We start from the raw sequence: 27,981 nt of genomic DNA, 5'->3' as shown, positions 1-27,981 counted from the left end.
AGCTCCAAGTGTTGACTTTGTTCTATCAAGGTCCACATGTCAGGATCAGGTTTCTCGGCAATCTTTTCTTTCACTCATACATTCTGCGTGTCAGTCTTGTTTTCTCAAAAATATATTAAGCTGGTTCTGGTTTTCAAATATATGAAGTACCCGTGAAGGTCCGGGTTAGAATATTGATGTTCAATAACCCATGCTTGTCGTAAGAGGCGACTAACGGGGTCGGGTGGTCAGGCTCGCTGACTTGGTTGACACATCGGTTGTCATCGGTTCCCAATTGCGCAGATCGATGCACATGTTGTTGATCACTGGGTGGTCTGGTCCAGACTCGATTATTTACTGACCGCCGCCATATACCTGGAATATTGCTGAGTGCGGCGTAAAACAACTCACTCACTCCCTCAAATATATGAAGGTGGTTCTATTGTAAATTAGAAGGGTAATGTGCACAAGTGACATTGACTTTGTATTGAATGGCCGAGTAGAATTCGTAATAAGGTGTTGGTATTCCTTGTGGGCAAAAATATATTTCCTCGCTCATCACGTTTCTTTCAGTAAAACAATATGAATAGTTCTACTGACCATCACACACTTGTTTATTACTATTTACATACATTTTGGTACACGTAACAGCATTGCATTATACCATTTGATGTTAATATTCTCTGGTATAACAATGTGCGTGTGTATTTTCCGTGTCAGCGTAATATGACAGCATTAATACATCGCTTTTAAATATTTTTTAAAATGAATGTTTGAAGATATGTATCTGTGTTCTATTTAAACACTTTGAAACCCCTAACTCCTATTCGATATCAATACAGTTTTTCCACTCCAAACCCCATGTTTTCGAATTTGAATGATATTTGTCAGACTTAAATCGACGTTTATGTCACTTAAACCTTTTGTAAATACAGCCTTATACATGCAATTAAAGATAGATAAATCTGAAACGGCCAGGATAGAAAACTGTTACTCTTGTATGCCGAGACGAACAAGGGCCTGTAGCGTGTAGCTCTTGATTCAGAACAGAAATAAAAAAACAAGACTTACGCCTGTTTCACATTTCATATGTCACTGTATCTATCTCAAAACCCTTTGGAGAATTGAGTTGAAATGAAACGAGAAAAAAAGAAACAAACGTTATTCACTTTTTAAAAAATACTGTCTGCAGTGTTAATAAACACAGAAACAGCCCAACGGCCCGTGTTGTGTATCAATACTACCAAGTAGCTTCAAGTGATACTCTGCTGTGATATTATATAGTGACACGTAAGTCACGATATACTTATGTCTGTATAGTGATATCCTCAAGATATTTTGTAAAACATATACTTTAGTTTCGATTTCAAACTAATTTCGTAAGACTAAGCACTGAAGTATTGCGATAATGGGAACATTCCTCAGTTATCTCCCTTTACTGCTTCGCCAATAGAAGGCGCCAATCACTACGGTCCTAAGTGTACTTATGATGATGGCGTTCAAAGTTTGTTGCACGGTCGATTTCAAATGCGCATCAACATTACGATGCCTGAGACGTGCTGCCGTGCCTCGGGGTGCTGCAAAAAAGGTTCGACGTGTCCGAGAGCTCAAAACTTGCTGAAATGGTGGTTGACTATCATTCGAAGTAGCGACGAATGAAACAAAAGCATGACGAGGTAGCCATCAGCTCTCGCTGGTCTCACTCTCAGTGTTGTGTGCCATTTCCACTTCTGACAGAGCGATTTCGTTACTGTAACTAATTACGGTAAGTACCAAGTATTTTGTATCTTTTACAGTTTGAGGAAAACGTTGTTATTGTTATTCTCCTTGCCAAATTTAGTTAACGTGCATGCCAACCGAAATTACGAGCAGGGGTTTTGAATCGATTCAGGGAAAAAGAATGTGTTGCTTCAAGAGGGACACATGCTGTACAAAACTTTTGCGCGAAACATTAGGGGCCTCTCACTGTAGTAATCATCAAAACTTACAGTGCACAATCTTTTCGCTTTACAAAGGGTGGTTAAGAGTTCCTTACGTATCCCCCAACCTAATTTTTAACTATAAACTATAGACTAAACTATAGTGTTTGCTCATCACAAAAATAGGCAGGTAAAATCAACAGGCCATATCAAGTCATGAATGCTTTGCTTTCCTTTCGAATTATATTTTAGCAAAGCATTCATCACTTGATATGGCCTGTTGATTTTAGCTGCTTGTCTTCTCTCATACAGCTCCTGGGCATGCATCTTAAATACAGTTGTCAGTTTGACTCTTGAGTTATATTGCGTATCTACTTATAATTCTAATGCATGTGATATTTTCACATATGCTCATATCTCCTGATGACAGGTCGGTAGAGTAGGCAAGTAAATTGTAACAGACCCCAATTTATTATTTTCAATGTTTTAAGGTAATTGGCATTTCACAAGTAAATTTTCGTGTGAACCTGTGGGTTAACTTTCATTTGAAGCTTGCTTTTAAAAGCAACTTAGCATCATTATATACATGTTTGCAAAGTTGTTTATGTTCGACAATAACACCGTTGCTCCCTTCATCATGTTCATTGTGGAATTAAAGTTTACCAAGAATGCTAATACACAATTGACTTTTTCCCTTTAATGCATCATATTAAATCTCCCTACAGGTGCCTGTTGTCCACAAAGATGAGGCCCAGGTGATTCCAGAATACACATGATACAGGTTAATGTTTGTTTACTTTTGGTATGAATTTGTATGAATAAGGTCTTGTGTACTTGTTGAACACACTTCTTTGTATCAGACATATCTCCCTAAAGAAAAAAAAATAACGAGGAGAGTTATTTGCTTGATAACGGTGTTAGTAGCTACACCACAATGTCACTCATATTATATTAAAAAGAAGTTGTATATCCATAGAACTCTCCTTGTTGTTCATCACACCAACTTCTAAATGCCACTCAGAGAAGGAAAAAATGTCAGCATATTTAAATTATGCTTCTCCATAGTTGAAACATTTGTTAAGAATAATGTTTTCCACCTTTCACCTATCCAAATGAATATGTTCATTATGTGACATGTCTTTCTCCACAATAGCAACTTAAATCTGATAATGATACATTTTCTCATAACTGGCAGTGATGAGATAATATTACCCTGTATCAGTTTGGATAGTAATACTATACTCCACTGATGTTTTCCAGGGACAACAGAGAAAAACAGATGCTGTATGACCAATTCTTTCCCTGGACTGTATCAGCTCACCCACTTAATGCTGGTGGATACTTGTGATGTTAAATGTAACATCAGTGAGGTCGCTGGGGAGGAAGCAATCACCCATGATGATTTTGAAGGCAAGAATATTGGGCAAAACATTTTCTCTCCAGACTGGGCACAGGCCAAATATGAAAGTAACTGTATATCAAGACAGAGACAAACATGTCAGTGCTTCCTGGACTAACTATTATGCTTGGTGCTGCAGCAATTTTCATTTACACATGGCTGTCAAAATATTCAGACTTCACTGTTGTACTTCCATTTTTGGTGCATATGCATGTTACCTAAATTATCTTTACAGCAATATTGACAGAATGATTGTCAGTGTGGAAAACATCAACATCCATCTGATGTAAGTGTTAATCAAGGTTCTTCAAAGGAGATCATCATTTTTTACTGTATGTATGTCTATATTTATGAATGTCCATACATGCAGAATATAATATATTGAACAATAAAAACTGAAATGACAACCCAGACTATGATGGTTTTTGTCTGATGATAATTGACACATGAGAATAATCATAAGTATTGAAGAATCTCAATTGTATCATTTAGACTACCATTCAAAAGCTAAATTATTCCTTGTTTCAGTATTTCAAATACACACTATGTTCACTGACACTGTGAGTCCATTACAATTGTGATGAGCCTTGATGTAGTTTGCAAACCCTTCACACATGCTGGAATAACAAATGTGAAATATTTGTATTCAAATTTAAAAGGCTCCCACCTTTAAAGACAATGAACCCGATACCCCCTTGCTTCTGGCATCAGATAGTTCAGATTCTCCAGTAATGGTTCAATGTGTTTATAATATTTCAGTATATAACCCATGCTTAGTTACATTATTTGACAACACCTGAAACACAATTTCAAATTATATTATTGTGTTTTCAAAATGTGATCTGTCATTTAGATACTGGTTATTTGTGTTGAGAACAGACAGCCTTTAAAAATGGTACAGATTAGGGTGGGGTCATTATGCCAATTTACTGTACATTTTGGGGATTGAATAATGGCCTAAGGGACCGTTAATAATACATTTGGGGGGGTGTGAGGTGATGATGAATTGAAGGGGGATCACCTATTTTGTTCTGGAAAGGTGGAGGTCATCAATTTTGTACACATGTACTAGGGGGGTAAGCAAATTTGTACATAAAAAAGATTATGGGGAGTAAATGGTTTGACAACAGTCTTCAGTCGGGGCAACTTCCAGCTTCTGTAATTCGTAATATAAGAACCACAGATGAAAAAAGTAGGTTTAATGTCGATTTAAGTTTAGGCTTGGCCGATAGGCAGGCCTATATGCCAGTATCAGAGTGACAGCTATTGTTGGACCGTCACTACCGCAGCGCTCCAAGCGGGCAAGGGGGCGCAACTCCAGGAATGTTCCCCATTGTATTTGTATTGTTTCTTTATAACCAGTGACTCGAACAGACACGAAATTAAGATATCATCCGATAGCCATTAAACCAGCGATAACCACTCTGCAGGCATTTTCTAAGGTGTATTGTCATGAATGTTTACACAAAATTTATTTCAACCGGATAAGTGTACAAGTACAGTATCTTTGACGAATTCATTCCGTAATCAAAGATTGTGACTTGAATGCAGTAACTCAGTGTAGCATATACCTTTAACAGTTTTCTTAACGTGGTTAACGTTGCATTTGTTTATGTGGCTATTCAAGTCATGCCCGTTGTTCTGGGTTCTGCACTGCCAGCTTGGTTTTCCGAATTTTATCTTGAACGTATCTATTGTGATGCAACATCAAACTGTAACAAAGGTTAATAATCTGATATCTAGCATTATTGCATATGTCGTCAGTATCATCTACAATGTCGCTACATACAAACATACAAAGAAAACACATACGAGTGTAAAAGTTATGCTGTGACTATCAGTGTTTTGTTTGTTCGTATCGTGAACATAATCCCTTTGAGAAATGGAACATTGCTTTGTAACCAATTGCAGCGATACCAATTTGAATATTGTCTCAGAGACAATGAAGCATATTTCCGTTATATATTTTTCTGTCACTGAAGAACAGGGTTTGCCCAAGGCTTGTTCCATTAGTAAGGCACTGCGTCACTTGTTGAGTTGGACATAATAGAATCGAATGTCTAAATGTCTCTAAATCTGGTTGTATTCCTTGCCCCTCGCTCTGTGAGAAGAGCAGATTTCACTTTTACGCCAAATTGGCGCCCTGGTATAAATCAGTTAATATGAAATTCAATGCTTTTCTCGAAATCCAAATCTTAAACATGAACATACTACGTAGGCGGATGTATCAGATATTCGTAATCGACGTTTCTGAAATTACATACTACCAATCTTCTGTTCGTTTTAAATATTCTGAATTCTTCCTAACATATACTATCGGTAACCAAATGGATGTGTTTCATATATAGACATGTAAATGCTGTGCTTTCTGAACTATAAAGGTTGACAGCATGTTTATTTTCGTTATGCTGTATCACAATTTCATTGACACTACACTTTCTGCAGCAGGTGATCGAACTACACGTCGAAAGAAAGGGTTTTGCATCAACTCAGTTAACAATGTTGATGTCAGGTGTGACTACCTTTGATACGGGCGAGGCAACGGCGTTTCGTTGAGTGATGCCATTAACTGGCCTCACCGTAAGAAGTTAATGTGGCAGTTTTGTATCGATTCCTTAGAGGTTCCAAAATGTGGCGGTTTTGTGTCGATTCTATAGAGGCACCAAAATGTGGCAGTTTTGTATCCATTCTTTGAAGGCTCCAAAATGTGGCTTTTTGTATGGAATCTTTATAGGTTCCAACATGGGGCAGTTTTGTATGGATTCTCTAGAGGCCTCCAAAATGTGGCTTTTTTGTATGGAATCTTTAGAGGTTCCAACATGTGGCAGTTTTGTATGGATTCTCTAGAGGCTCCAAAATGTGGCAGTTTTGTATGGATTCTCTAGAGGCTCCACAATGTGTCAGTTTTGTTTCGATCCTGTAGATGCACCAACAGGATACAGTTGTGTTGTTAACTGTGACGACAGGCGAGTCACAAGTGTTGCCCTGCTGTAAGTGACATCTCCAAATAGAAGGCATCTTGTTCCATGAACCTGAACCAGTCTGGCAACTTTACCCTACGCTATTCCTGTTTGTAACATAGCGTAGATGTTGATTGCATTTTAGCCGTGACGTTACGTAAGTATTATTAACGTGTTTATATTAGCACCTGACGGCTAAAGCATTCTTGTGTCCAACTAGCAAACACTTAAAAATCCACACTTGTAACCGTGCATTAAACCTCATGTGCAATCAAATTCAAAATTGAAGTCTTCTTGTATATGCACTAAACGATAACTTGTGTAATTGTAGAATAAAGTTATCTTTTTAAAATGTATATGGAGCACAGTTACTTTTGGCAGTTAACCTGCATACAATGTACATATACCTGTCGACTGTCTTGCTATATAGAGGTTTATCGACCACACGCTACATTTGAATTGACAGTACAATAATTACATGGCGCTCACATGCTAAACATATATTAATTTATGAATACATTATTACAATATGCTTACATACATGCTAAAGTTAAATTTAAAAAAAAGCAAAACAGGTCAATGCCGTTTTAATGGTCGTATTTTTAAGGACACATTTGGGAAGAATGGATCATTCCATTACAAAAGGTTCCACTTATACGACAATCGGAGCCAGGACGGTCTCCTGAATCACAAAAAGGTGAAGCATCACACAATAAACATGCAACATTTGAATTCATCTATGTCTTCAGTAAAAGGTCATGTAAAAGGTTTATTGGGGTTTTGAATGATCGGTTTGGACAGTGGTCGTTAATCTATAGCAGTCACGGTCACAACAGAGATTAATGGTATGGGATAAAAATATATATTCTACATTTCAAAGATCAAACTGTCAATGTTTCCTGCTCAGGCTTTTAATCTGCCGCGAGCCAAGGGACTACGGTAAAATGGTAAGCCCACAAATATACATTCTCCTCATTGAACATGTTGCAGATAACGATTCATCTTACTCCGATTTCACAATACGCCATACGAAGCGAAAAATACGTTTTAATTTGACAGAATCTCGTTACGAGGGGTTAATAGCGCAGGAGTTTGCTGTACAATGTTTCCTCACTTCGGCGTGCGATAAACTCATGGGTTTGAAACACATATCCCTAGGTTTGTTGCATAGCAGTTTCTACGGAGTTGAAAGCGTCATATGTCTGCAGCAGGTCAGCTGGTCTTCCAAAGCAAGATGACACGCCATAGTGTTACAGACATACTGTTCAAAGCGGAGTCAAACAGGAGACTCACTCACTGCAGCAGGTCAGCTGCTCTTCCAAAGCAAGATGACACGCCATAGTGTTACAGACATACTGTTCAAAGCGGTGTCAAACAGGAGACTCACTCACCAACTGAACCTGGTAGGGACCCGCATTATAATGACTCCATACTCCATGACTCCATACTCCATGACTCCATAATCCATGACTCCACTTATGTCGAGTGCATCGGATCGGCTTCTTGGTGTCGTTGGAATTGGTGTCTTTCAAGTCCATTCAAATTCTCAACGTATTTAGCAGGGAAGAGGAATGCATTTATGGATTGATAACTTCTATATTTAAAAAAATATTTAATATATGGGGACAATAAAGAAGTTGTCAGTATATAAAATGTTCCTCTTCATAATACCTGCTTGTAAATGCCACTTAAAGTTATTTAGCAGTGCCACCAACTCGTTAATGTGCAGGTCGCAAGATAATGGAATATTCCCCATTACGACGATACCACACTAAAATTATATGGATTTCACACTGCGTAAATACAACGACTGTTCTGGAAGGAATGTGACATACTTGTCAATCCTTTGTATTGCATACATGTATTGGCATTGTTGAAAACACAATATTGGTCAGAGACTCTTCTTACCTTTTGGGGTCCATTGTTAAGGCTGACAGTAAAGACACCCATCCTGTAATCCGTTCGGAGTCCCATCCGATCAAATGCAACATTTCCTGTTAGACCACTAAACTTCACCTGCAGTTAAAAAGGACAAACGTTGATCAAATGGAGATCCTTTACATGGAGGAGGTCATTTCTTTGCAACAGCTACGTTGTATAAAAAATGTTACCAAAAAACAAGCATAATTCTAATGTCAATGCGGCCATGGAGAGACTTGGCAGCTTAGCCATGTATGATATGAGAACATATATCACGTATTATTTTTTTTTCAAAATAAACATGCCTAAGGATGATATCCTAAGATACAACATTATCTTAATCCCCTTTGTCCGATATCGTTAGCCGATATCTTTAGACTCAATAATTTGAACATTTATCGAAAACAGGTGCAAATAATGACAGGTCTGGGATATTGAGAAGGTAATGGCAGTTGTAATCATTTGCCGGTGCTTGACATACATAAAACACGAACTCATAATTCTCATGTAATGACAGCTAGGTAGCCAAAGTCAGGCTTTTACGGTGACCTTTCCTTTCTTTCATGATTATGGAAATTGGTTTTTTCCCCTTTCGTATAAATGTATATGGTATCTGTGGTTATAACCATAAATGCATTGGCTTTAATGATAGTTGTCATAGTTGTCTGGTCTATACTGAGGAAATGACGCCATGTGCAACTCATTCCGGTTTCATTAAGGGTAACTTGTGAAATTGTTTGATCGTTATTTTTGTCTTGAAAAGTATTGAATTGTTCGTTTTCTTCTGCTAAACCTTACGCGTCCTTTTGTTGAAAGTTTGTACCGCGTCTCTAAGTGTCCACACGACTGTGTCAGTCCCTTAGAGAAAACACTGCCTGTAACTGCCTGTAACTTTACCTTAACGTTTGGCCTTGGTCCTGGCTTGCAGAAATATAGACATAGTAGGGTAATGTAGATTCAACATTTCACATTTATGGTATTTAACCCTGCATTGTGACTAATCCAAATCTACGTGTGGTCCTGTTTTTGCCGACGACCGCATCGCATTGAGGAATATATTACATGTCAAATACAGAATTTATATTACAAATCTGAAATATACGCGTAACTGTCCCCAAACCTTTACTAGTAACTTTTATAGCGACACCCAACAATACTGTCACTATGGCGCTAATTGATCGTCATTTTCACGTTGTTTGACGTCATGTCTATCTCATCAACAGTGGTTTGTCCTTTTGAACTTATCGATCCATTCCTTTTGTCTGGGCAACTTGATCAATGCTTTCTGTACGTCTGTTCTATATGTTGGACGAAGTGATTGTTGTATTTTCCCAGCTGTTTAACACTCACTCAACAATAGGCATGTAAATAACATAGTCTGACACAGACAATTCAGTGGTTGACGTAATGGCATAGGTCCACACCGTTGGGATATTGTGAAATTTGAAGTCAACAATGTCCCCCATCCATTTTGGAAGACTTTATATCTTTCTTCCCAGAAATGAACAAACAGAATTTGGCCCACTTTCGACTCTGGCGTTTAGTACAATGTCCGGTGTCAAGCGGTTACTTGATGTATAACAGAATATGCTTGATATCACACGGACAATTTGAAAATATTTGTGTCGGCAGACAATGACAGAAGCGCAGGATTTAGAGTGATGCGCTGATGCCTGGCAAATATATATTGTTTTAGTCTGAGCTTCATGTACTCCATTTAAACACAAGAGGTGTAGCAGTCCCTGTGTAACTTGCACTGTGGATGTGGTCCATGTAATGTCGAAAAGCTAAAATAAGGTTTGTAGGTTATACAAAAGCACTTTTTAAGCCGTCTAACGAAAACGGCGGAAAGGACTGGTCACATTAGAAACTGCTGGCATATATGGTTATGAAAAGCTGAAAGGAGTGTTTTTATTACGCACTGTCAACATATTAGGTTCCATCTACGTTACCGCCGAGAAAATGTAGTAGATGTCATTGAAAATGATAATTGTAGAAATCCTTGGACTTTGCCCGAAAATACAAGAATGATATGTTTTCGGTGCCTTTGGGCTGGTACAACTGAGACTTGAGACAAACTTGAGGCAAACAACTGAAACTCGAGGCAAATGACCTAAACATGAGGCAAACGACTTAAGCGTGAAGCAAACAACTAAACTTAAGGCAAACCACTGAAACTTTAGGTAGACTTGAGGCAACTCACCTAAACATGAGGCAAACCACTGAAACCTGAGTTTAAGTTGAGGCAAACAACATAAAACTTGAGACAAACCAGTGAAACCTAAGATACACTTGAAGCAATCCAGTGAAACCTAAGATAAACTTGAGGCAAACCACCTAAAAAGAGGCAAACCACTGAAACGTGTGGCAAACCACTGAAACTGGAGTCAAACCTAAGGCACTCCTGGGGCAGACTAATGAAATTGGAACAAAGATTCTCACCATCGCTGCACAATTACACGAACTAAGAAATCACACAGCCTGACAGTCCCGTCCAGTTTACTAGCTCCTTATGTCTGCAACACACCGGCCCATTGGGATCTAGTCTAATCCGGGGCCGTGGAGTTCCGAATTTGAGCATGCATTGTACGTAGCACTGAAATCTGCCTGACTTAAACGGAATCTTGTGTTTGGATATAAATAAAGTCGATTATGCTGGAACAACACACTTTGCTGAAAATGCGAAGCATATAAACGATGACCTTAAATCGATTTTGTTTCTCTAAAACATCTTTCAGAATCCAGCAGAAGTGTGCACATTTATTACATAGAAAGGCTGAACGCAATCCAGTATATTGAGCCAATATTCTTGAAAAAGACGAATGTTCATCATTCGTTCTCATCACTACATTCTTTCATCTCTAACGATAAGACACAGCAAAGGATGAAACGACACCATAACGTGCATATTGGCAGCGTCCGCTCTAACATAGAGAAGGGTGATTACATTTGCTTCTGGAAGTAAATCGTTGCCATGCCAGCTTGTAGACAAATAAACAGTGATTCAGTACAGAGACTGTCAACTAGGTTGCTTCAATCGAATTCTTGTCAAAGATTTCTAAAGCCCGTCATGAGAAATGTCGTACATGGTAACGAGGTTCTCAAGGATGAAATCATAAATTACGTCTTGGAAGCACCCCTAGCCTCATGGCGAAATGAATTTGCGAATAACGGTCTAGAACTTGTTCACAATTATGTTCGGGCAGCCATCTAGGTAACGTAGTAAACTGAATGTTGTCAAGTCTCCCGTGTGCAATATTTGACATTGGACAATCGTTTGGTATTACCACCGTGCGATAAGGATTGAACTCAGCGTTAACCTTAACCGCAGTGGACAGACCAGCTTTCAAGCTGTGCATCTCAAAACTAACTGTCCCCGATGTGTCTTTACTGGCTGAATGGCGATAAAGCACAACAGTCACTTATCCGACAGTGATCATTGTCAGAAATAGGCAGCTTATCGGGAAAAGCAATAAACACCCAATGCAGAATCCCACAGGATAGGGTTTCTTCTTTGAAATATCGGTTCCATCCTATGATATGTGTCGATATCAGTGCAACCATTTTGGATCTTGTGGTCAAGAAATAAACAAAAAACTGCATTCCACAACTAATATGTACCTTCATAATTAACTGATAACATTCTTCACGGGGTGTGATGTATGTGCTGACAAAAACGTGCTGATAAATAATGTTTGAATGTCAGTCCCAAGGATGAAACTGAAGTTTGTTTAATGTAACCTATTTGCGTGGATGTCGGTATGGTTCTTGGGGTAGGTATGGTAAAGGTTCATTGCAAGTGCATTGGAGTAGGCGATGATGTGGAGGTATCTTTCCATTAGACAGACCTCCCAAAAGACAGACCGCTTAAAACAACACATTTTATGGTTGGTTGCATAAGGCTTAATTAAGCTGTACCTTTTTTTTAAATTAAGACATATTGCATGAACATATATGTATCAACATATATTTGCCTGATCACATTTACTTGTGAATATTATCCCCCACAAAATGTATATATACATGTACCTATCAAACAATTGAGACTAAGTAAGTCCCAAAACATCAAAGTCAATTTAGCTTTACCAAACTTTTAATCGTAGTATGTTCGTTATTTTTAATAATGGCTCAGCATAATCGCCAGCAACTGAAGGGACGATGTAAATCCTGGTAGGGTCCATGCAGGTAGCGAAAGTATTGTAAATCCCCATGGACCCTAGTATGGTGATCTACCTTCAGTTGTTGGTGATCTATAGCCCGTTTATATTTTTTACTGTCTATACTGATTTAATTTCATGATAGCGTACTAGTTTTAAATTTATATCTTTGATGCTGTAGTATTTTTACTGTCCTTCGATGACAGCTTTTTATGTTCTAAATTTATTGATTTTAATATTGATATAAATTAACTTGTTCTGGTCACGATATGGCTGAAATATTGCCGATGTGACGCTAAATATTAACTCACTCACTCACTATGAGACCAAGCACCATAGTAGTTTACATCACATGTTTGTCAGTGCACAGATAACACTTATTAGAAAGTCACTTGAACATCATCATTTTCTCCTTTCACCTTGTTCTTGGCATACAAGTAGCCATCTAGAAGGGTGAGCGAAAAAGAGTCATTGGAAAAAAGTCATGGAAAAAATAATAAGTAATAAAACATCCTGTTCTCCAGTTATTTGCAAAACTAATTCAACAACAACTGTTATAAAAACGTCCGATTCTCCAGTTATTAATAAATGTATTATACTTGAATAAACACTTTAATTTTATAAGTTAGGTTCAATTGTGGTTCAGAGAAATTGATGATAATATTGTAATGACTTGTTGAATAAATACATTATCAATACTGATTTTCTTTAGCTTATGACTTATTTTCCTCCCCAAATCAATGACTTTTTTCTTATGACTTTTTTCCTCACCTCTAGAAGTACTTGGGGTGCACCTTTCTGGGATGGGACATACTCTGCTCTTCTTAGGCCAGCTCATTAATTAAATAGGGGTGGACAGCATGGCTCAGCTAATTATTGTACTCTTTGAGTCTTTTGGGAGTGAACCGATGTGGAAGTGGGTAATGTCTGGGTTTGGGCGTGGACGTGGGCGTGGGTATGTGTTTTGGTAGACGTGGGTATGTTGTATGTGTTGACGTGGGACAAGGTTCTTACAAACACATGTAGGTAAGACACTAACGTCAAGACTCGGCACCTCCTTTTGGCATACGTGACAACACCAGCGCAAGATGCATAAGGGGAATCTTACAAACTGGTTACAGGTACGTCTGGCCCAATGACACTGGGAAAGTTACTCCCTTGAACACGAAACGTATTGTGTTTCTGGGTTTGTCCGAGCATGGCCATGGGTTTTACTAAACTGTTAAAGGTATACATCCCTTCGGGCTTTCCTCACACACTCCGTTGGCAATGGAGTAGTAATACTGACACACTGTTCAACACGACTTACTCATTCACTACGAACTGTCTCTCTCATTTACTACAGGATGCATTGTACAGCCCTTCGCAAACGAATGTAATAGGTGCTGGGGGCACTGATAACACAAACAGCAGTTATTCAACCACCCATCAATGTACACACACACGCGCGCACACACACACACGCGCGCACACACACATACATGCATAGTATGCATACAAACATACATACATAGTATAGTATACATACATACATACACTAGTCTGAATTGTTTCCCTATAACAGACAAGGCTGTATGTCTATGTTCAAGATCTACAGTTCGCACTCTTTGCAAAACATGTAAGTTGTTTCATGCTTCAATAGATTTAAAACAATAATTACATGCACACTGTCACTCCTGAAGCAAAAGATGTCACTCCTCTGACATCCCAAGTATTCCACATCTAAGGAACAAGTCCACAATTTAATAAAAGGACGTCCAAGTTCATGACTTGGCTGATTGCCTGTCCTCTGTCCTGATGGCGTCGGCTGTTGCCCATGCCTTATCCAGACGCCACTACTTAAAACTGGAATATTGCAACGGTAGGCGATATGATTCCCCCCATTCCATGTTCATCAAGTCACTAGTTCTCTCACAACTTATGACATGCGTGACACATAATCCCATATATTTATGCATGACGTCCATCTTGGTCAGAACAACGAGAGCATGGTGGATGGCTGATGTGCCCTCACAGATATCATGCCAGCAACGTGGGATTAAGCAGACAAATAACCAACCCAGAAAGAGTGACTTTGGCCCAGAGGGACATCGGAAAGATTCATAGCTTATCAATATTCTTATATCGTGCGTAAAATGTCGGAGGTTGTTGTCGTGTAACATAAATACAACTGTCACTTTGCTGTCTGAGATTCAAGGCATATCCCATCTGACCATGTCGCCAGTGAACAAAGATGGCGGATCCTTAAACTGAGATAGTTGTAATTATGCCCCATGGAAGAAACTTCCTATCAAGCTAGCCAAAGGACTCTTCGGTAATTCAAATAAAGGAGACTCCCAGCGCATTAGGTTTAACTCCAGTGCTCCTCGTGGATCACGCAAATGATAAAAACATGACTTTAACAGTTTTGGACATTGCGTGCGATTGATACCCGGTGAATTGGTTCCAATAAGTTTAATTGATGACATTGAATAGTCGACCGCCTGGCTTGAGTTCCAATGTTTACGATTACCCTTTTTTACTCCCTGCTGTTTCTTCCAATCTCATTTCGTTACAAGCAATGAGATGAGTGATTTTAGTTTTTCGTGTGGCCCTGTGAGATGAACTATTATTTATTCAATGCAGATTGAAGTGACATGGTTATCTGATTTATATTTTGCCCACTGTTGGATCAATACTATTAAGTTTGGCTTAAAGATGAAGGAATAAATGATGGTTGCAGGGTATAAGGAGTCACATTTCATTTACAAACAAGGCTCACAACGTCATAAAATATGAATGGATGTGTTTTTTTAAAATATGATGTCCAACCTACATTAACAAGTACAACATGATTTGATGTATGGAGGGCGGCAAATTAAATTCACTATTGAACAAAAAAGCTTCAAACACCGTCAGGAATACAGAATAGTTTGTGTTAGGAAGCGACACACTGGCATGCATGTTATGGGTCGGGAATTAGAATGAAGTGGCGTCATCTAAATGAAGGATAGTCTGATACTGCACTTTCTTTGAACATGTTTGAGAATAACACATCACGAGTGCGATTAAGTGATGCTTTTGATCAAGAATTGCAATCATCTCTCGTGAAACATTATTGTGCTGTTAAAATTCAAGGAGGATGGCGGCTGGATCGTTTCAACACGAAATGCCATATTGTGTTCACTGAACTGACAATTTCAAATTTTCATATGCAAATGACTAGCTATTCCGTTCCTGTGTAATCTAAAATACGGTTCCATCAAGGAACGAAATTGGCCTTGTCGTTTTTGTTCATCCGATAAACTTGTTCATGTTTTTGAAAATGTTTTTGTAAACATAGAATTATGATCAAGTCTGTGGAGACAAATCATGAATTATACTGAAAAATAAACACTATTAATGCAAGGACAAGCCTCTTGCTAATCTCTTTTACATGTTTTTAAACATTTGCTTTATGTAGCGTAGAGTGAACCGGAGAGAGATCAAACGCCTTCGAAACACGAAGGCGTAATGTCTGAGCACCATTTGAAACCAGTAATGCTCGGGAGGTTAGTCGAAGGATGTGCCGTCTGGAAGAAACCACGCGGACACAGGAAGACCTGTGATCATGTGGTCTAATACAGGAAACGATTGCTGTTGGTACGTCAAAATAACCCTGACTTAAGGAATATAGACGCGCCTCCTCGAATTGCGTCCTGGGTGGGACTAACTCGTTTGATTGGTTACTATGGCTTACGTTCGTAAGATATACTTTGGTTTCACTTGAATACGATGTATGTTGATTTACCGTTACGGTGATTCTTGATTTACTTCGGTTAACTACAATTAACTACAACAACTGATGGTGACTGGTGATCATGGTCGCTGACATGGTTGACGCAAGTCATCGTATCCCAGTTACGTTTACTGAAATAAAAGACTAGCTTAGATCTACTGTCACAAAATTCATTTTAATTTATCACAAGCCAACCGCTGATATGCTATAAAGCATAATTATAAGTCAAATTCACTAATAAACACAAATGTACATTTTTGGTTGTTAACAGTCGATACAGTGCAGGTAATTTCACTCCCCATCAGTTGTTGGTATGCGTGTGCCAGGTCGTTGAGTATTGATCAGCGGTCACTGACTACGCATACAATACTCATTTGTCTATTGTTATACGTAAGCGTCAAATAAAGGTTATCCGGTCATTTCCAACACGCACCCTTCCCGCGAGTGCTTGTTATCTAAGGCAAGCTAATACAGGTTATTGCAAGAAGAGACGCAGGTGCCCAATAGACCTCTGAATGAGGCTGTATATAGTGTGCCGTCGGCTGCGCTGGTCGTAAAGAACATGGCGACTTTAATCTCTCTGTCACCGCGGTCAGTTTAAACCACCCCTCGTTAACATTCGTGGGTCACCGATGAACGTTTCTCACAACATGTTAGAAGTCTCTCTCCTGGATCTCAAACCATACCCTCATACATTTACACAAATCCAGGCGCTCTTTAAACAAATCTTCTTCATTCATGCGATGTGTCATGTTTCTGACCTGGATTCAGTGATTGGGTCGGCGAAGCCCTGAAAACTCCCATGAGATAGGTCCACGCTTGTTTGGTGCTGTCGCCTGAACAGATGCTAACTCTTGATATCTGATGTGTGATTGGAGTGATCCAACTCCGGTATCCGATTTACAGTACTGACAAACATGACACGTTTGTTCTACCTGTTAGTAAAACGGACATGTGCACGTAAGGAACAAAATCACATTTATTCACTCGCAAATAAAGGCTACAAAACCAACTTCACGCTCATGCGAACCATCTGCTAAAGGCAGATGCTTTTGTACAATTACGACTAATTCATAAGCATGTTTTTTTATTGATCATTTTCAAATAATGATGATTCGAGGTATTCCCGAAAAGGTGATCGTATCCTTCCCCACACCCGTCATAAACATTATGCAAACACTAGTCAGTTGCTCACTTGGAAAACACGGGAACGTATCGTACAAGTCAGAATATGGAATTGCATCGGACATTATCTTCGTCACTGATGCGGCGAACTTGGAAGTGTCTTCAACGCTGCAACCTTGATCAAACAACCTCTGAGCGAGAGTCATATGACGCTCTTTGAAATGTTGATGAAAAGAGGGTGATCAATTGAAAACATAAAGAAGACTATTGGAGATCGAGGTCATCTTGTGAAGAATTTCTTATCACTCTGAATCTTCATGCATTGATCAACATATGCATCGCAGACAGTTTTCTCGCATATCCCATATAAGTATAAATACATTATCCTGTATCTCAGTATGACTATATAGGAAGATCGCTGATTTAATGATCCAAACGTCTTGGAACCAGGCTACATGTTGAACACAAGCAAGGAGACAATGTGTGGAGCCAGTTCCTGTTACACCTCGCCTTGATATGGCTGAAATAACGTTAAAGGATCTTCGTAAAGCACACATGAAACGGAACATGAGACACAGGTTCATAAGCGTCCCTCGCCATTACTTGAACTATCATGCTAAATTGCTTAAAATCTTGATAACTCAGAGTCAGGGTATTTTGATGTGCTGTTGTTTCCGACGACAACAGAGCCCGTCCTGTTGTATCTGCTATTGATCACTGACCCTTTAAAAGACATGGATTAAAAGGTTTGGTCAGCGCCCTATCTACAAACGCCTCTCCCGCCCCGATGCCATTTAAAGCACATACCATAAGAATACAGATGACACTTGTGACACTCATGCGTGCATTGCTATGTTTCATGTTCTGGATATTGATAGCATGTGTCAGGACCGTCGACCATATCGTTTACAATATGTGTATCTGTCGGAGTCTGATATGCAACAGATGCCTGCAAGAACATCCCTGTGTTGTCTGAATCAGATAAACATGTTTCGTGGTCTCATTTAGAGGAAATGGAAAGAATAAATCGATGTCACCTTTTGTTGCACTGAGAATCTGAACTCGCTGACTAACAGGCTTGCTGTTCATCTCACGTATCATTTCTAGCGCATCTCAACGACACTGAATTAGGTTGTGTTCATTAAATATATCATCTCTGATTCATGTTCATTGACACACAGTGTATGGGTTGTTGTTCTTCGTCTGTAACGCTCCTGGTGCAGCTCAACCATATTGGACCACAAGGGTTGGTGTTCATCACATCTATCGCTTCTAGTGCTTATCAATCTTATTGGACTAAAAGGGCCAGTGTTCATCACATCTATCGCCTCTTGTGCTTAATAATATGAATCTTATTGGACTAAAAGGGCCAGTGTTCATGGTGCTTAATAATATGAATCTTATTGGACTAAAAGGGTCGGGGTCGTGCTTATTTGAGTGTTCATCATCTATCGCTTCTAGTGCTAATTAATCTTATTGGACTAAAAGGGCCAGTGTTCATCACATCTATCGCTTCTAGTGCTTATCAATCTTATTGGACCACAATGGCCAGTGTTCATCACATCTATCGTTTCTGGTGCTTATGAATCCTATTGAATTAAAAGGGCCAGTGTTCATCACATCTATCGCTTCTAGTGCTTATCAATCTTATTGGACTAAAAGGGTCGGGGTTCATCACATCTATCGGTTCTGGTGCAGCTCAACCTTAATTGATTAAAGAGTTGGTGTTCAAGACAGTTATCGCTTCTGGTGCAGCTCAAACGAACTGGACGACAAGGGCTGGTTCTCATCACATCTATTGCTTCTTGTGCATCTCAACTTAATTGAACAATAACGGTCGGTGGTCATCACAAGTATTGCCTCCATTGGCTACACTGAACGCACTAGTCTGATGTTCATCACATGTATCGTGTCTAGTGAATCTGAACAGGAATGAACTAATTCGTTTGCTTCTATATCACATGCATCGCTTGTAGTGTATTAAAAAAAATCATTGTCATTTTCAATATTTACAAGTGAAAGCATTAACAGATACAAAAATAAAAATATACACAATACTTGAAGGCTTGAAGTAACTCCTACTTGGGTGCACGCAGGTGGCAATACCACTGTTAGTCGCCATGTACCCGAGAATGGTGATCTGCCTTCAGTTGCTGGCGATCCATAGCCCGTTTTTATAATGTAATATTTTCTTTAATAATATTGTTTATGATAACATGCCAGTTTTACCTTATCTGTGATACTCTAGTATTTTAACTGTTCATCGAACAGGTTTTTATTTTTTTAATTTCATTTATCTTTAATATATAATAATTAATTGTTCTGGTCACGATATGGCTGAAATATTGCCGATGTGAAATATTAACTCACTCGCTATAAATATACAGGTACAATATATGAATCCACAAAAACACAATCCAGAAGCCTCGAAGATAAAACAAACGAAACCGTGAAGGTGATTATGTGTTTAAACCAAAACAAACATTGAATACCACCTGGGATTGAAACGTGGGAAGCACAAATATAACGACTAAAAAACTTGGCAACTGATGGCATGGTTTCGGACGTTCAACATGCTCTTTCATGCTATAATTTGGTACATACACCATTTCAAAACTGAAGCAAGGCAGCCAGATTATTATCTTCAGGTTACACCTGCCCGTCTTGTAACATTGGGCCACAACCTAATTCCTCATCAGGATGAACAAGCTCTGCGCGACGAGACACGTGCTGGTACCACGAATTTCCCAGAGGAAATTACATGGTGCAAACGGAGCAAATTATTTCCCTGAGACCGAAGTACATCTGTCACCACTCCCGTCTGTGCTCAGTGGTCACGAGAACTGACCACATAGTGAGGCTTTATTTGTCGAAAACAAATTCTTGCACGAACACGAGTGACAGCGATAGCCTTTACAGTTCTGGTGTATTGTGGGGCTAAACTAGCTTTATAACAATGACGTTTTACACCAAGAGAGTACGTGAGATGCGGTTGTACCGAATTTAGATACCTCGTATCGGCATATCGTACATATGTGGTGGTGTGGACGTGTTTGCTGTGGTGGTTGTTCGCCGCCTACTGAACATCATTACGACACACACTGGACTCAGTTAATGACTTCCCAGCGGGACACGTTGCTGGAACAAGACCGATCCAATTACTCTGGGACTGTTCTGTCACATTTCCGAAGACACAGAACATTTATAAAATGCATAGAGAATAGTCTTCCGTTCAACACTCCGAACTATGCGTAAAGGTTCGGGCATAAAACTGACCATTAACCTACATCCAAACAGTCAGCTGAGGTAATAGAGAACCAGGTTACGACGGTTACAAGGATATAATTAGCAATCTGATACAACGTTACAACCCGATACAACGATACGATGCATGAGAATTGATGAGTCGGGACAAAACGATCCACGCATGCTGCGGGTCATGATGAAACGATTTCGATTCTAGAAAAAAAACATCGAGTAATAGAGAACTGATTTCTAATATGATCAAGAGCAGGATTATATGGAGTTCATTGAATTCGTTATATACATACTGGTTTGAGACACCAAGACAGTAACCGAGTATTGTTACCCGGCTGACAAAAGATTTTACCCTCGAATATAAAAGTCAAATCAAAATGTCTGTCATATTAATCAACTTGACATGATAAAAAGCGTAGAGATTCTTAATGATGGGAAGCAAAACTGATGAAAATCAGAGATGTTCGTAACTATTCGGTTTCCAGATATGGGCGATAATGGATTGCTGGGTTATATGTGTTGAAGGTGATGTTTGGTGTGTGGGTATATGTGTTAAAGGTGATGTTTGGTGTGTGGGTATATGTGTTGAAGGTGACGTTTGGTGTGTGCTTTATATGTGTTGAAGGTGACGTTTGGTGTGTGTATATGTGTTATATGTGTTGAATAAGGAGACGTTTGGTGTGTTGGGTATATGTGTTGAAGGTGATGTTTGGTGTGTGCTGTATATGTGTTAAAGGTGACGTTTGGTGTGTGCTGTATATGTGTTGAAGGTGACGTTTGGTGTGTGGGGTATATGTGTTGAAGGTGACGTTTGGTGTGTGGGGTATATGTGTTGAAGGTGATGTTTGGTGTGTGGGGTATATGAGTTGAAGGTGTTGTTTGGTGTGTGCTGTATATGTGTTGAAGGTGACGTTTTGTGTGTAGGGTATATGTGTTGAAGGTGACGTTTGGTGTGTGGGGTATATGTGTTGAAGGTCACGTTTGGTGTGTGCTGTACATGTGTTGAAGGTGTTGTTTGGTGTGTGCTGTATATGTGTTGAAGGTGATGTTTGGTGTGTGCTGTATATGTGTTGAAGGTGATGTTTGGTGTGTGGGTATATGTGTTAAAGGTGTTGTTTGGTGTGTGCCGTATATGTGTTGAAGGTGACGTTTGGTGTGTGGGGTATATGTGTTGAAGGTGTGACGTTTGGTGTGTGCTGTATATGTGTTGAAGGTGACGTTTGGTGTGTGTGTATATGTGTTGAAGGTGACGTTTGGTGTGTGGGGTATATGTGTTGAAGGAGACGTTTGGTGTGCTGGGTATATGTGTTGAAGGTGATGTTTGGTGTGTGCTGTATATGTGTTAAAGGTGACGTTTGGTGTGTGCTGGTATATGTGTTGAAGGTGACGTTTGGTGTGTTGGGTATATGTGTTGAAGGTGACGTTTGGTGTGTGGGTATATGTGTTGAAGGTGATGTTTGGTGTGTGGGATATATGTGTTGAAGGTGTTGTTTGGTGTGTGCTGTATATGTGTTGAAGGTGACGTTTTGTGTGTGGGGTATATGTGTTGAAGGTGACGTTTGGTGTGTGCTGTATATGTGTTGAAGGTGACGTTTGGTGTGTGCTGTATATGTGTTGAAGGTGATGTTTGGTGTGTGCTGTATATGTGTTGAAGGTCACGTTTGGTGTGTGCTGTATATGTGTTGAAGGTGACGTTTGGAAGGTGTGTCTGTATATGTGTTGAAGGTGACGTGTTTTGGTGTGTACTGTATATGTGTTGAAGGTGATGTTTGGTGTGTGCTGTATATGTGTTGAAGGTGTTGTTTGGTGTGTGCTGTATATGTGTTGAAGGTGTTGTTTGGTGTGTGCTGGGGTATATGTTGAAGGTGTTGAAGGTGATGTTTATGTGTGTATGTATATATGTGTTGAAGGTGACGTTTGGTGTGTGCTGTATATGTGTTGAAGGTGACGTTTGGTGTGTGGGTATATGTGTTGAAGGTGACGTTTGGTGTGTGCTGTATATGTGTTGAAGGTGATGTTTGGTGTGTGCTGTATATGTGTTGAAGGTGATGTTTGGTGTGTGCTGTATATGTGTTGAAGGTGTTGTTTGGTGTGTGCTGTATATGTGTTGAAGGTGACGTTTGGTGTGTGGGGTATATGTGTTGAAGGTGACGTTTGGTGTGTGGGGTATATGTGTTGAAGGTGATGTTTGGTGTGTGCTGTATATGTGTTGAAGGTGTTGTTTGGTGTGTGCTGTATATGTGTTGAAGGTGACGTTTGGTGTGTGCTGTATATGTGTTGAAGGTGACGTTTGGTGTGTGCTGTATATGTGTTGAAGGTGTTGTTTGGTGTGTGCTGTATATGTGTTGAAGGTGTTGTTTGGTGTGTGTGTGTGCTGTATATGTGTTGAAGGTGATGTATATGTTGAAGGTGTGTTTGGTGTGTGCTGTATATGTGTTGAAGGTGTTGTTTGGTGTGTGCTGTATATGTGTTGAAGGTCACGTTTGGTGTGTGCTGTATATGTGTTGAAGGTGATGTTTGGTGTGTGCTGTATATGTGTTGAAGGTGTTGTTTGGTGTGTGCTGTATATGTGTTGAAGGTGTTGTTTGGTGTGTGCTGTATATGTGTTGAAGGGTCATGTTGTTTGGTGTGTGCTGTATATATGTGTTGAAGGTGACGTTTTGTGTGTGGGTATATGTGTTGAAAGGTGATGTTTGGTGTGTGCTGTATATGTGTTGAAAATGTTTGGTGGTGCTGTATATGTGTTGAAGGTGACGTTTGGTGTGTGCTGTATATGTGTTGAAGGTGACGTTTGGTGTGTGGGGTATATGTGTTGAAGGTGATGTTTGGTGTGTGCTGTATATGTGTTGAAGGTGATGTTTGGTGTGTGCTGTATATGTGTTGAAGGTGTTGTTTGGTGTGAAGTGTGTGTATGTATATGTGTTGAAGGTGACGTTTGGTGTGTGGGGTATATGTGTTGAAGGTGATGTTTGGTGTGTGCTGTATATGTGTTGAAGGTGACGTTTGGTGTGCTGTGTATATGTGTTGAAGGTGACGTTTGGTGTGTTGAAGGTGACGTTTATATGTGTTGTTGAAGGTGACGTTTGGTGTGTGCTAGGTATATGTGTTGAAGGTGACGTTTGGTGTGTGCTGTATATGTGTTGAAGGTGATGTTTGGTGTGTGGGATATATGTGTTGAAGGTGTCATGTTTGACGGTGTGTGCTGTATATGTGTTGAAGGTGTTGTTTGGTGTGTGCTGCTGTATATGTGTTGAATGTGTTGAAGGTGACGTTTGGTGTGTGGTATATGTGTTGAAGGTGACGTTTGGTGTGTGCTGTATATGTGTTGAAGGTGTTGTTTGGTGTGTGGCTATATATGTGTTGAAGGTGATGTTTGGTGTGTGCTGTATATGTGTTGAAGGTGTTGTTTGGTGTGGGGGTATATGTCTTGAAGGTCACGTTTGGTGTGTGCTGTATATGTGTTGAAGGTCACGATTGGTGTGTGCTGTATATGTGTTTGAAGGTGACGTTTGGTGTGTGGGGTATATGTGTTGAAGGTCACGTTTGGTGTGTGCTGTATATGTGTTGAAGGTGTTGTTTGGTGTGTGCTGTATATGTGTTGAAGGTGATGTTTGGTGTGTGCTGTATATGTGTTGAAGGTGATGTTTGGTGTGTGCCGTATATGTGTTGAAGGTCACGTTTGGTGTGTGGGGTATATGTGTTGAAGGTGATGTTTGGTGTGTGCTGTATATATGTTGAAGGTGATGTGTGTGTGTGTGTGTGTGTTTGTGTGTGTGTATGTGCTGAAGGTGATGTTTGGTGTGGGGGGTATATGTGTTGAAGGTGACGTTTGGTGTGTGCTGTATATGTGTTGAAGGTGATGTTTGGTGTGTGCTGTATATATGTTGAAGGTGATGTTTTGTGTGTGTGTGTGTGTGTGTGTGTATGTGTTGAAGGTGATGTTTGCTGTGGGGGGTATATGTGTTGAATGTGATGTTTGATGAATTTCGTATATGTGTTGAAGTCGATGCCTTCATGTGTGCATGAATGTGCATATGTGTTTGGAATGATTGTTTGGTGTGGGGTATATATGTATTTGTGAAAACCATTGGGTGTTTGACATGTATATCTTGGGGTGCTGTCGTTTGTTGGGAATTGTTATTGTGACGTGTAGAGGTCAATAGAATGTTGTGTGTGCGACCAGTGTCGTTTGGCTGCTATGTGTTAAGAGGGTGCGAGGTTACAATTAACCAAGCAGATCGACAATTAATGAAACCATTTCATTGCTCATTAGTAACCCTATCCATCGTGTGACATTTTCCAATAATAAAATGCACTTTATCACTTTCCCCAAGTGCTCTTGACGTTCTGTTTAACAACTCACTGTAATGCGTCTTTCATATCCATGCATCATTAAATCCTTTGATATAAAACGTCCAAAGGAGCTGAACTCCCAGATATACGCATCGTGAATTTTTTACCTCAATGAAATGGAATGGTATGACCCCTTTGTTGGCTGTCTGCGATTAAGGTCAGCAAAAAAAAAACTCAATCTGGGCAACGAAATGACATTTAAGTAGCAGTTTAGGTCTCTTTAGTGAACTGATTCTTAAATGTCACAGTCCAGTAATGCGTCCTTACCATTCTGATCATGAAGATTATGAGTCTATAAGGACAACTTGCAGTTTATGTCCATCTATTGTTAAAGTTAATAGAGGATAATACGTCATTCAGCATGGTTGATGCCTATTTGATATTACCGAACTCTTACAAAAAACGGAATGAATTGGCAAAAATGTACAATAATACACCATTTGCAAGACAAACGAACTATATATACATTTATATTAAAATACATTGAAGGACAGAAGAAAGTACACACAAAAATTGGATTTGATCAAAACGTTTCAAACATTTTCGAAACATTACTTTGCTGAAAATAGTTGCTGAAACATTAATCAATGACGTATACTTTCTTTTACCCGAAAGTTAATATATACAGAAACCTCATTATCTCAAACCCCAAGAGATCATGGAAAGCATTGCCAGTCTTATGAAGTAAGAGACAAATGTAATATCAATTCCGTAGGGTCCACAATTAGAGATCGAGGAGTTTCGGTATATGAGACAGAAACCACACGTATCTATATACAGTGAAGCCTCGTTAATCCGGACGGTTGCGTTTCTCAGCAAATTTGTCCGGATATCGAATTGTCCGGGCTACTGAATCAAGACCCAAGTTCAAGCAAGAGTTGCTTCCCCTTACTATTACAAAAATGCGGTAGTCTCATTTCGTTTTCTTTTAGCAGGTTGACTCGCCATGTTTGCTGACAGGTGTCAATCAAACTGTAAATGTACAGCTTCAGTCGGGAGCTTTTATGTGTAATTAAAACAACAACCGTTAACTGACATAACTGTATAGGTTTAATTTGGTGATGGAAAGGAATATCAGCTGCTCTGTGTATTATCCTATATTTATGTATTTATTTCACCAGATAAACACATGCTGTTCAAAGTCAAAGTATAAGCATTTGAATGAAGATATATGCACAAACCTTGTTTTGATAAGGCATCATCTGATAAAGTGCGGTATTAGCCCGTATTTCCTACTCGTCCTGGTAATTAACAAAAAGATCGATCGGCAAGTAGGGTTCAATTAACAGTGTTAGAGCCTCTGCGCCATACACGCTTACCCTATTCTGGTTTGGAACCCTGAGCTTACAATGTGCCCACTTTTGTTAATGACTGTGTCAATCGTCAATACCATTCACGATTAATCGTGTTTAGGAAACGGAGATGTGCATATTACATATCAATAATCGCATTGTACTTTCCTGTGCACTCAACGTCAAGTCATTTCCCATCGGTCTTATTATGACTTCACTATACACCACTCTAGATGTCTGACAAAGCCTATAGAGTTCCACGTAACAATGTCATGAGCCGGCTCGTGTAGTCCAGAACGCAGTGTTCGATGTTAAAATGGTATTACAGAATGAATGTTGCCAGACAATGTAAACGTTAATTGTAGAATATTTTCTTCAAAGTACAAGATCTGATTAATCCTGTTCAGACGAGTCAAATGTAGCTAAGTATAGAGGAGATGTGTTCGCTGGAATTTATTTCAAAGAAACCAGAAACGCCAGGAAATTAGTTTTGCTGAATATTTCATTGGATCGGATTTACAGAGAAATGAGCTGGGAAGTGTGGACATTGGAGCCAATCCCGACTGCGAGACCCCCTTAAACAATCGACTTGTCTCGATGGTTTGACCAATTTGAACTAAGCGCTATATTTATAATGTAACAACCGATGTAGACAGCTGTATGTCGCTGACAGCTGCAGGCGTCAACTCACGCCCGGGTGAGCGCTGTCTTAACACTATAACCTGAGCAACACAGCACGCCAATCAAGGTCGTTAGGGTGAAATGGTCAAAAGGTCATTTATACTCATATCTTTTAAAAGGAACATTGTCAGCATAACGTCAGACATAGCGTGTAGTAAATGAGTGAGTGAGGTTCGTGCAACGTTCTTTGGAACTGGTATTATACGTTTGACTGAACGTAGTTTGGTCTAACGAAAGCGACGACATTGTTAATACAATATTATTCTATTTACTATAACTTTTCACATGAATTTTCAGCTATGACTAGCTTAATAAAAGGAACGTAAAACGTTACTTCCTTGGAGCAAGACCAACTGAAATGGCTCCGTGTACATACTGTCTGGTTAATGAATGGTTCATGACATGCTTTTATAATTTTATTTACAGGGTTAAGATCGAGTTGATACCGGTCTGTTCGGTTTAATGCCACTGTGAACAACATTCAGATATAACGTATTGCAGCTTACTTCTGCGAGACGGCATCATAGAGGCGTCATAAAGCTTAGTCAGTTAAATCCTGGCGTGGCAGCTTAAAGCGAATGGATTGCTGGAAGTAAAGCAGATCTTCGAATTTTATCACTTCAGTAAACCAGAAACATCAAAATCACGACAATTTGTTTTAGCCGGACTCCAGGAGCTATGCTGGATTGACATCCTGTGCTCCTTGCGAACTGGTAAACATATTAATATACGACCGGTTTTTTTTTTGCAAGACCGCTACAGTTGAAAGGAAACGTTTCTTGGTAGGCCTGTTCAAATGTAGTAAAGGGACATTTTTCCGACTGCACTTGTTTGTTAAGAATAGGAAGAGAATACGTGATCAATAGAAATGCTACATGTAGATAGATGTTCCTATTGATCCAAACAGGGTGTTTCCTCTTGCTTCTTGCTCTTACAAGCGTCATTAATAAGGCATTTAGGTGCTCACCATAATGGTTTTGTGAGAATGAGTGAGTGTGTGTGTGTGTGTGTGTGTGTGTGTGTGTGTGTGTGTGTGTGTGTGTGTGTGTGTGTGTGTGTGTGTGTGTGTGTGTGTGTGTGTGTGTGTGTGTGTGTGTGTGTGTGTGTGTGTGTGTGTTCAGTGCTCCATAATGATAAGTTGTTGAAGGTCCGGTTGTTTAGGGATCGCCTGTCCTGAGAAC

General features: G+C 39.5%; 1 protein-coding gene across 1 annotated transcript in view; it reads right to left on the bottom strand.

Annotated features, from left to right (window-relative positions):
• LOC124283073 (glutamate receptor-like) overlaps window positions 1-27,981 on the bottom strand; it is a 110,383-nt gene that overhangs the window by 26,340 nt on the left and 56,062 nt on the right. Inside the window, exon 8 of the mRNA XM_046719093.1 lies at window positions 8,166-8,273. Coding sequence (XP_046575049.1) covers window positions 8,166-8,273 — 108 coding nt within the window. The remainder of the gene's footprint in view (window positions 1-8,165; window positions 8,274-27,981) is intronic.

Source organism: Haliotis rubra, unplaced genomic scaffold (assembly GCF_003918875.1).
Source record: "Haliotis rubra isolate DU_JTF1 unplaced genomic scaffold, ASM391887v1 Scf31, whole genome shotgun sequence".
NCBI lineage: Eukaryota > Metazoa > Mollusca > Gastropoda > Lepetellida > Haliotidae > Haliotis > Haliotis rubra.
Note: the sequence above shows the minus strand (reverse complement) of the source record. Positions and strands in the feature narration are given on the sequence as shown.